Here is an 11472-nt window from a genome sequence, read left to right as displayed (position 1 = left end):
TACTCTCTGTTTTCGTAAGAAGAAAAACATCGCCATAAAGTAGGTGCCAGGAGATTCAACCCTATGAGGAATTTTTCCCCCAATTTTCCTAAACCTAGGAGCAATTTATGATTTTGCTGTGGTTTTTAGAATACAAATGTATCCACAGACTTAAAAAAGGAAAGATGTGAAATTGACCCCTCTCTCAGAGCTATTGCCTTTATATATTAATAAATGGCAACAAGGACTCTAGAGAATCAATTATAAATATATTTTTTTAATATTTTTTAAATAGTGAAATAAAAGGAAGACCTGATGTGGGGAAAGATTGAGTTTGTGTTAAACGAGCACTTTTGAGGTACCTTTGAGACACCAAAGTAGACTCCTTGAGCTGACAGTTGGAGTCTGATGTTCTGAGCCTGTCTTGTGTTTGGGGTGGACAGAAGTTGAAAGACAGTGAGCTGAGATTTAAACAGGGAAAAAGAGAAAAACATGGATTTCTAAATCAGATTCCCCTGTTCTGTCCCCACAAAAGGGAGGAAACCTGCTTTTCATTTATGGTCTACAATGGTAAAGCAAGAAGAACCTCTCAGTGAAGGGGAGGTTCGAGACCGTCTTTAAATACTATACTTGGAACCCTTGAGGTATTGTGCCAATTATGGGGTACCCCGAGACAGGACAAAGTGAAGTCAAAGCTCTTGTGAGTCTCACTGCTCCTCCACTTTCTGACCACCCCCATTACCAACCCGTAACTTAAATGTAGAGTGCATTTTTGTAATTGTGGCCTCAGAAAATCAAGAAAGTTCTATAGTGCAGGTCATTTTAAATCTTTACCAAATGGTATTCTGTCCAGTTTCTCCACATGGATTATATAGTCTGTTGAAGGAAGTTAAAAAAAAAAAAAAAAAAAGTCTTTTTTTTTCTTTTTGTATCTCATTAGTGAATTCTAACCATACTCTTCTTTAGGTCCCTTTTCCATCTCAGTCTGGTTCTCACATTCTTAGAAAGAACAATGGGATCTTTAAACTTAGTTTGTGTTGGGAAGAGGCCAAAATTAGTCAGTGTCCCATTGATAGAGCAGCCTTTAGTAGTAGAGTCTAGGGAAGGCATTTACCCCTCTCTTCCTCCTGTTTTCTTAGTTTGGCATATTCTAGCTTGTATTTTGCTCTCCCTGTAAATATGAGAGAAAATAAAAGGCACTATTCAGCCTCTTTTGTCTAAAAAGTCTGGCATTTCAGTGGTTTTCTTTAAGGGGGGGTCCTCATTTGTAACCAGCTTTGCCATGAACGGAAATCAATCTGAATGTCCTATTGTGCATCTTTTTTCTTTCCTCACAGCCTGAAATTTCCTTTGCCAAGTTTTCGAGCTGAACCTGAAAGACCCTTTCTCATTTTCCCGTTCCCTGACTCCAGCTCCATTGAACCCTCGCAGAGCTTTCTCAGGCAAAAGGGCTGCTGGGTGAGGACTGGGAGGGACTCGACCTACTCCGCTAACCCAGTGGCCTGAGCCAATCACAAAGAGGATTGGAACCTCACTTGAGCCTCCCTTCCCATCCCTCCCCCTGCAACAGCCTCCGGAAAGGACTCGGGAGGGTGTGTTTGCAATTTAAATCCCTGGCTTTCTGCCCACTTCTTTTCCAAATAAGAAGGCAGGAGCTGCTATGAGGTGCAAAGGGGTCTTCTGAATTGCAGTGGCAATAGGATCCGAAGTTCATCGCTCCCGTCTATTTTGTTTGTTTTGGAAGCTAACGGGAAAGGGCTAGGATGGTGGAAGCTTTCTGTGCTACCTGGAAACTGACGGACAGTCAGAACTTTGATGAGTACATGAAGGCTCTAGGTGGGTAAAGATAAGATGTGCTGTTCTCTTCTTCACCCCTGCAGCTTCATATACTTGCAGATTCCTTTTTTCACCCCTTAGATTGGCAAGCGACAAAGACAGATCACATTGTGGTAACTGGATCCTAGGCTATGCCTTTCTCAGGGAGTGGATTTTCAATGTGGCAGTAGCCTGCTTTCTTGCCCAGGGCCAAATATTGGTGCACTTGGTGGTCTGTGGAGAAGTGAAGCTTCTTCTGTGCCTTCGCTGTTTTCTCTTCAGCATGCACTTATTATTCGTGCATCCAAATAGGCATCCACTTATTATTACAGCTCAGTGGCTGTATTGTGTGATTAATGGACTAAATGTGCTCTAATGAAACTTACACTTTAGGACTTGGATTCCAAAATAGGAAACCAGTTTCCTGCTTTGTGAGCTATTTTGGAAGTTGCAGCTAACTGTATTCCTTCCCTGTTTTAGGTGTGGGTTTTGCCACTAGACAGGTGGGAAATGTGACTAAACCAACAGTGATCATCAGTCAGGAGGGGGACAAAGTGGTGATCAGGACTCAAAGCACATTCAAGAACACAGAGATTAGCTTCCATCTGGGAGAAGAGTTTGATGAAACTACTGCAGATGACAGAAACTGTAAGGTAAGAAGCCACTTATTCTCTGGGGTGGGGATGCGGAGGATGGAATAAAAGAGACTCCTCGTGCTACTTCTTTTAGATGATGGGAAGTGGAAAATGTTCTCAGTATTTCAACACACAGAGAAGGACGTCAGGGTTAATTTGGTATTCTAGCACACATTAGTTTTGTTCTAAACAATGGGTTACTTATAGCTCGAATCTTGAATCTATCTCTTACCATACGTCTTCACATTATATATCAAACCTTTCAGAAAGTATTTAATAACATTCTTTTGAAAGAACAGTTGCATTCTATTTTATCTTTCTGATTGCCTTGGATTGACTAAGTAGATAGGTTGCCTCATTCTAAAGCTTTGTTTAAAGGAGAAGGGTGACTGGTCCTAAAACACTTGTTCAGGATTTTTATTTCTAATATATAAGTTTTTGCATCTAGATGTACACATTTCAATTAAATTATTAATGATTTGAGTTTACATAATAAGGACTCTAGAAACAGCAGAAGATATGGTACTAACATGATAATTGATCCCAATTTATTCAGTGATACAGCTCTTTCAAAAATCACTTCACTTGATTTCCACATCAGAAATCAGATCTGTACCAATTACTGTTCTGCATTTTGTTGTTGCTCTCAGTCTGTTGTCAGCCTAGATGGAGACAAACTCATTCATGTACAGAAATGGGATGGCAAAGAAACAAATTTTGTAAGAGAAATTAAGGATGGCAAAATGGTTATGGTAAGTAATGGAATTCTCCTTTCCTTGAGTTTTACCCCTCTCCCTTCCTCCTCCCCTTCTTCTGATTCACTCCCTTCCCTCTTTTTCCCTCCCTTTTTTCCTCCCTCCCTCCCTTTAATGAGCTTAAGTTGTTAGCAAGTTTCCTTAACCATGTGTAAAACAGAAAAAAAATAAAAAGGATCCTAGCTAATTGTTTCCTCAGCTCTACTTCTTTAACTATAGAAAAAGAAAAATTCTTAGTGAGGCTAAAAAAAAAGTTGCCATTGATTTAGCTAAAACTGTATCAAAGAAGAATTTTTGTGGGATTACTTCCAATTCTGATCCTCAAATGAAATCTAATTATAAAGTCATTAATCATGAAAATATATAAAAAAATGATAGATGTTCCTATAAGATATCAAGATTGCTGGATCTCAGAAAAATTACTTTATAGCTCTTGTAATAAATAAAAGATCTTTAAACATTTCTTATTTTAGTTTATAAAGGTTATATAAGTTCAGTGCAGATAATTTAGACTATAACACAACAGTGTAACAAAACTATAAAAATCTTCTATAATTTCTCCTCAAAGAAAACAATTTTGATATTACTCCTTGCAGTCTATCTTTTTAATGCATGTTACCTTTTACATGTATCTTTTACATGTACCTGTTCAATACTAATAGTCATGTAAAAATTATAAAATAGAAAATAGTTAAAAATAATTTCTCTGATGATGGAGTAACATTATAAACTGAAAAATGTTATGCCTTTATCTAGCTTCCCAGACGTGTGTGTCTGTGTGTGTGTGTGTGTGTGTGTGTGTGTGTGTGTGTGTGTGTATGAACTGAGTAATGGTATTTTGATCACATTGAAGTAGTCGATGTATCATTGTATCATTTTGGGATATTTGGAGGGGTGGGATTGCTTTACATATCCCTTCTAAGATAATAACAGAAAAGATTGTTTTGTTTTTGTTATTTAAGGAAACTGTTGCTTCCTGCCTTCCCATTAATTACTGCAATCACAGTTGCTCTTGATTGAACACCGGATTTACATATTCATACATCTTTTCATGGGAGGAAGTGAGGTGGGGAGCAAAGGGACAGTTTTTCTTCCATGTTCATGAATATTTGCCCACATTTTTCTGCAATGATTATCAAAAGAAAGGATTCATTTCTACAAGTTTTGATCTGAATTTTCCTTTATGCTTCACGTCCATTTTTCCCCCTGATACAGAAAAGTGGATAGCTCAGCTTTGGCTATATGACTGTGTTCAGGCAAAATTGAGTTCAAAAAGATAAAGCAATGAATGATAAGGGCACACTATTCTCTTGAAAATCACATCGATACATGAAAAGAGCGAACATCACAAAAACCCCTAAATTTTGTAAAGAGAGGTTTTGTAGCAATTCTTCAGGTTGGATTTGACGTAAGAAACCATGTTTCACATTACATCCCACCTAACCACCGAGGTGTACACAGGCTAAAGCATGACAGTCACGTACATTTACCTTTTCCTGCTGATGTAACAAGTCATTGCAAACACCACTTGACCAAATGGCTTGGATTTTCTAAAAACTCTTAGGTGGTTATCTAGGTCATGAATTGAAAACGATGAAAAACTACTACAGGTTTTATTCATTTTTAAAGCAGATATCTAACTTGCTCCCATTACTCTGAGAATTTAAGGCAAAAAGAATTCTGTTGACCTGAATCTAGACAGTTCATCTCAGTTTTTGTTTCATTTTCCTTTTAGAGACATGAAATATATATATATATATATATATATATATATATATATATATATATATATATATATATGTTATAATGTATATATGTTATAATATATATATATATATGTTATTCACTCAATAAATATAAGGGTTTCTTTTTGTTTTAAGAAGTGACAAGCTAATACAGCATTTAATGCTTGTAAATGCCATCATTCTTTTGCATAATATTTAAACCATACATATGATAATCTTTTAAAATGTCAGCTACAGATGTTCCTGTGTAAAAAGATGTGATAATCTTTTGACTCTTTCAGACTCTGACTTTTGGTGATGTGGTTGCCGTTCGCCACTATGAGAAAGCATAGGAAGGTTCCTGATCTGGAGCTGGAGAAGCTCTGCAACGTTTCTGTTTTCTCAAGACTCAGTGCTGTCCTGCTATTACAGCATGGCTGATTGCTATTTAGAAGGTTATCCTTGGTGTGGAAGTGGAAAATGGTGATTTAAAAACTTGTTACTTTAAGCAACTAGCCCAATTTTGATCTGCAAACTTATCATGTTTCATAGTTTGCATTAAAATTTTAAGCTGCATTTTTTTAAAAATTAAGAAATGAATACATTTTATAATTTCCATTGGAATGTAAATTAAATTGAAATAAAAATCTTATACCCATGAGAAATTTTGTTGTTGTTTATAACTTCACTAATCTAGCTGGGAATTGTATATTAGAGTTTTAAATAAAATAGCCTTTCTCTGGCATAAAGTGAGGCTGGAAAAGTTAGCACTTTGTTTAAAATACTAATTTAAAAAAATAAGCAGAAGTCTAGGGAAATGTGAATATGCTATAGTTTGGTTGAAACTCCCAAAGAGAACATGTGATGATAAAATTCGTTTGGCCAGGATGCAAAGAAGCATTGTCATGGTGAGCTGAGTTGCAAAAATGACCTCTTGCTATTAGAAACAGGCAGCCGAAAGAAGCAAAGTGATACACATAAAAATGTCTTATTGAAAGGTAAATATAATCAAAATAACATACAATCAAAATGTCATATAATTCAAATTTCTTATTGAAAGGTAAATAGAAAAAGAGAGTGAATGTTATCCTGGATCATACAGATGTGTCTCCATAAAAGTACATTGAGCTGAACTAAGTCAATAAGTCAATGCCAAAACGGAGTATTTGTAGAAAAAACAGAAAAGCATTCACATTCTTTGTGTGGGAGTTGTTGGAACTGAGTTGACCAAAGGACAGAAAGTAAATATCTATCTGTAGCTGGCAAGGGTTTGCATTTGTAAATACAAACAAATGTTATTTTATATTTCACTATTTACAAAATGCTATTTATACATTTTCTCAAACCCACAATGTGAAGCAGGTAAGGCAAATGTTACCTGTACTTTACCGATAAAGAAATTGAAGATTAGATTTACATATCCAAGTTCTCATGACTAGTAAATAATACCAAGAATTGGAAACCTTGAAATTTTCCTTCTTATTTCCTCTCAAAAATTAATATTTCAGCTAAGTTCTTTTCTGAAGCAAAAATGTGAGATTTTTATATTCCCTGATCATGCCTTAGGAAATCTTTTCTCTGTTAGCCTTTGTGGGCAGGGTGGGGAAAGGGTAAACATTTTTCAGTACAAATATGCAATGTTAATTTTTAATTAACCCAGTGATTCCAGCAAGTTTCTGTAAGTTAATTCAAGGTGCAATTTACTTATAAGTATGAGAAAACTTCCTTTAACTTACACAATTTACTACAATGATATTATTACCTATTTTATTATTTTAATTACTATAATAAAGAGTAGAAAAATCTAAAGTGCAACTATAGGATTTAACATCTGAATGTACAATGTCAAGATTTAAGATTATCTGGTTAAGGTTACCATTCCTAAAACTACAGTCTATTTTTGTCTTTAAAAACTATGACCCAGCAATTCCACTTCTGAATATTTATCTGAGGAAATCCAAAACACTAATTCAAAAAGATATACACATATTCATCCTTATGTTCACTGCAGCATTATTTACAATAGCCAAGATACGGAGGCAACAAAAGTGTCCATCAGTAGATGATTGGATAAAGAAGATGTGATACAATATAGATACAATGGAATATTATTCGGCCAAAAAAAAAGAATGAAATCTTACCATTTACAACAACATGGATGGACCTAGAGGGTATTATGCTAAGTGAAATAAGTCAGACAGAGAATGACAAATATCACTTATATACGGAATCTTGAAAAAAACCCAAAATAAACAAACCAAACAAACAGTCTCATAGCTACAAGAAGTGCTGGTTGCCAGATGGGAGGAGGTTGGGGAATAGATAGAAAAGGTGAAGGGATTAAGAATTAAAAATTGGCAGTTACAAAATAATCACGGGGGTATAAAGTACAGCATAGAGAATATAGTCAATAATATTATAATAACGATGTATGGTACCAGGTGGACACTAACTAGGCTTATGGGGGGGATTACTTCATAAGTTATATAAATATCTAAGCACTATGCTGTACACCTGAAACTAATATAATATTGAATGTCAACTGTAATTGAAAAAATAAATAAAAGTGCGAAGCAGAACTCTGAGAGGGCATATGCTCCAATTGCTCTGACAGCCCACATCTTTGCTTCTCCTGAAGGACTGCTTTCTCTTGGTGATTTCAGCCTATGTTCTGGTAGGAGCATAGATTCTGGCATAGATTCTGGCCTGTCTGTTGTTAAAGATACAAGGCCAAGGATGGGGATTCAGCTTCAGGTCATTATCATTAGGCTAAATAATATCCTTCTAGCATTTATTTCCACAATAACTGTCTTACAGAGTGAAGAATAGAAAAGTTTCTGGGTGGCACAGAAAGGAGACACAGTTACACTGGGCTAAAAGATCAAGAGTTGCAGTGATGGATCAAATGCATTTTTTTCTAGGAAGATAATTAACATATTTTTGCTTAAATGTTTACAGGGCCATTGCAAATCATTTTTCTTCAAGACGTATTCTGTCTCACATAATAACCTGTCAATGTACTAATTTTTCCCCACCTCCTCCCTTTTTAAGATAGTTAACAAAAAAGGAAAAATTAATAAGCCCAAAGGCAATTTGACCATTAGGCCCTGGAAAAACATTTCTGAAACTCCAAGATCCCAAATATGGAAACTAGGCTAAAGGCTATCTTGTGAAATCCAGTCACGGAACCCTGACAATGAGTAAGCAGCAGCTCTTCCCTCCACAGGAGTTCTCTCTCACTTATATATATACTATACCCTCACAACACCTAGAACGTGGAGACCTACAAATACTCAGGGTTGAGGTATACACCCAGAGATGTTGAAGCATTGTGCTTTTTAGAGAGTGGATATAAAGGACAGCCAAAGAAAACAGGAGTAGAAAGGAGAATGGTATATCTACCCATTAACTTCAAAATGTTGGCCTTTTAAGAATTGAAGTATTTCTCTTTTTTCTTAATTTTTTTTAAATTAAAATTTATTGGGGGTGACAATGGTCAACAAAACTACATAGGTTTCAAGTGTACAATTCTATAATACATCATCCATATATTACATTATGTGTTCACCACCCAGAATCAGTTCTTCCATCACCATATATTTAGCCCCTTTACCCTCTTCTACCATCCCTCCTACCCCCTTTCCCTCTGGTAACCACAGATTTCAAGTATTTCTTTTGTTCTAAAATGCGTATGCCATATTTTATATTTACTTAAGAATTATTTCGTAACCAATTTACTTCCTGGCTTATTGGAAATGAAAATAAAGTGAAAATTGTTATCTTGTTACGGATAACAGGACGGGGAAAGAACCCAAGCGGCACTCAGAGAGTTAGGAGAGTCAGCTTTATTATGCCAGTGGGCTCAGCGGGATCCTTCCTAAAGACTGAGCCCCTAGCAAGGTTTTGAGCAGGTTTTTATGGGTTGGGGACTTCCTTGAGTTGGGGAAGGGGTAGGTGTCCTCTGGTGATTGGCTCAGGGTGTTGCTTGGAGGAGGCTATGCAGAAATGGGCTGAAGTTTAGGCTGGGGACTTCTCTCTCCGCTTGGGCCACCATTTTAGGTCAGTTCCACATGGCAGGGATCCATTTTAGGTCAGTTTCTCCATCAATCTTTTATAATTAAAGTAAATCCTTTTCCCATCTTTGAAAATGTTTGGAATAGAACCACTAAGTTATTTTGCTGTCCTTAAACTTGTTTTCTCTCATCGGTTCATCATTTTCTTTTCTTTTTTCCCCTTTCTCCTGGTCCATTTTCCGCCATACTCTTTTTTTTGTGGACTGAGAAACTCCTAGTGTTACCAAGCAAGGGTTGGTTGCCCAATGCACATAGAAGGCAATAATATTACAGTACTGGTTTTTGAGAAAAGGAAAGGTTTTATCAAGAGGTTGACCAGCAAGGAGACATGAGGCAAGGCTCCAATCTGTCCCCCTGATCCAGGGTTTGGGGTGAGTTTTAAAGGGTTGGGGGAACAGGTTGGTAGGCAGAAGCATTGGCAGGACAGTTTTCAATGTGAAGGTTTGGGAATTTGACCATTTATGGTAACTTACAGTAAGGGGCTTCAGCTCCAGATCTTTTTGGGCAACAGACCCTTTACTTCTGAAAGGGTTCCAGTGTTCAAGTTCTTGTCATGTTCCATTCCTTTGGTTCCATGGCACAGGGGTGGGGTGGGGTAAGACTTTGGTTCAGCGTGGACCTAGACGTCAAAGTTCTCTCCTCTGTGCATGCTTTGGTTTTGGCATGACTTGGGGTTTTGCTCTGTGATCTTTGAAAAGTAACTCAGTATCTTGTTAGAAACATGATAGGACCAGTTGGAGCTGGTTCTGCGGTTAGGTCTACAAGAACCATTTTGTACACCATTGGGAAGAACTTTGATTCTCAAAGGCTTTGGAATCATCCTAAAGCTGAGGCAAGACTTGAACTGACCTGGCAGGACATGAAACAAAAAATGAAGGCGCCTTGATCTCCATTTCAAAGCCTCTTTCATGAGACACGTTCCCATTTTATTACACAGGATCCAAAATAAGGTTTTCTCTGATGGGAAACAAATATACTTTACAACATCTTTTATGAGGTTTGTTATTTGGGAGACTATTTTCTTCTCCAAAGGAATTCCATGCCCTACAAATTTAAACTATATTCTTTTTTATCTTAAAGGGGTTAGCATCCTCATAAATGGTATTGGAAGGAACACGGAACCCAAGGCAGTTTGGGAATCTTGGCTCTTTTGTTAAACTAAGTATTGTTAAAAAACAAAATTTGACCAAGTCAATTTGAAGATCTAGTTACCTTTATTAAGTGGTTCATAAACTGGACAGCATCTCACCTAGCAATTAGAAGTGTGCTCTACAAGATATGGAAACAACCGAAATGCCCATCGGTAGATGACTGGATTAAGAAACTGTGGTACATTTATACAATGGAGTATTATGCAGCCATAAAGAAGAAAGAAATCTTATCATTTGCAACAACATGGATGGATCTAGAGAACATTTTGTTAAGTGAAATAAATCAGAAAGAGAAAGACAAGTACCATATGATCTCACTTATATGCGGAATCTAAAGAAAAGAATATGTGAATGAACTAATCAGAGACAGTTTTGAGGACACAAAGAAAAAAACCGAGAGTTGTTAGATGGGCGGGGGCGGGGAGGGGGTGGGGATAAGGGGAAAGGTGAAGGGATTAGGAAGCAGCTGGTAACCACAAGATGGCCTCAGGGTTTTCTGAAAATTAATTTGGGGAACTTATTCAATAATGTTGTAAAGATTTTGTTGGGTATCCGATGGACATGTGTCCTATTTGGGAGACCACCTCAGAGATAATGTGGATGCCTGATCATGGCATTGTACACCAGAAGCTAAACATTAATGAATGCCAACTATAATTTTATATATATAATGTGATGGCTCGGTGTGAGGTGAGAGGGATAATGGATGGGGGGAGGGGGTTTACAGTGTGAGGGATATAAATGATGAATGTCTAAGTATTACCTTGTCTTGTACACCTGAAACTAATAAAAAAAAAAAAAGAAGTGTGCTCTAAGGGGTTGTACAGAATGGACTGTTCTTATAGGAATAAGGGAGGGGCAAGGGAGCTATTAACAAAATTAAGGTTTATTTTTAGAGCAAGACTTCTGGGGTGGGGAAGGGCAAGGGTTTTTCTCCTACAGATTGCCTCTTCTTTCTTTGTGTGGATTAGAGGCCCAAGTGATAGATTACTTTATCAGTGCTTGACCAAAAAATTCCTGATTAGTTGAGTAAGATTCTGCTTCTGGGAGAGGTTGAATCTGCAATTAGGTTAGATAGTAAATCTAGTTTTGGTATCTTGGGCTTTTAGCATGAGTGACACCATTTTGGGCCCATGGTTTTCTCTTTAGAAGCATCTTCAAAAATTCCATGAAAGAATAAAATCCACTGGCTTTATGTATGATTTTCATCCATCTCTGGCTCTGTTACAGGAAAAGAGGGTCCTTGGCTTTGCGCAGGAATTCAAGTGTGAGCCAGGAAATAAAGCAAAAGTAGTTTATTTATTAAAGATTATTCCATAGGCAGAGCAGTTGTCTCTGTG

General features: G+C 37.0%; 1 protein-coding gene across 1 annotated transcript; it reads left to right on the top strand.

Moving 5' to 3' along the window:
* The first annotated feature begins 1488 nt into the window (after positions 1 to 1488).
* Positions 1489 to 5570, top strand: FABP7 (fatty acid binding protein 7). Its single transcript, XM_081036453.1, has 4 exons — positions 1489 to 1815; positions 2275 to 2447; positions 3080 to 3181; positions 5211 to 5570. Exons 1-4 carry the CDS (start codon positions 1743 to 1745, stop codon positions 5259 to 5261), a joined length of 399 nt encoding a protein of 132 aa, XP_080892579.1. The 5' UTR covers positions 1489 to 1742; the 3' UTR covers positions 5262 to 5570.
* Positions 5571 to 11472: the final 5902 nt, after the last annotated feature.

Source organism: Rhinolophus hipposideros, assembly GCF_964194185.1.
Source record: "Rhinolophus hipposideros genome assembly, chromosome: 3".
NCBI lineage: Eukaryota > Metazoa > Chordata > Mammalia > Chiroptera > Rhinolophidae > Rhinolophus > Rhinolophus hipposideros.
This window is presented reverse-complemented; position numbering and strand designations above follow the sequence as displayed.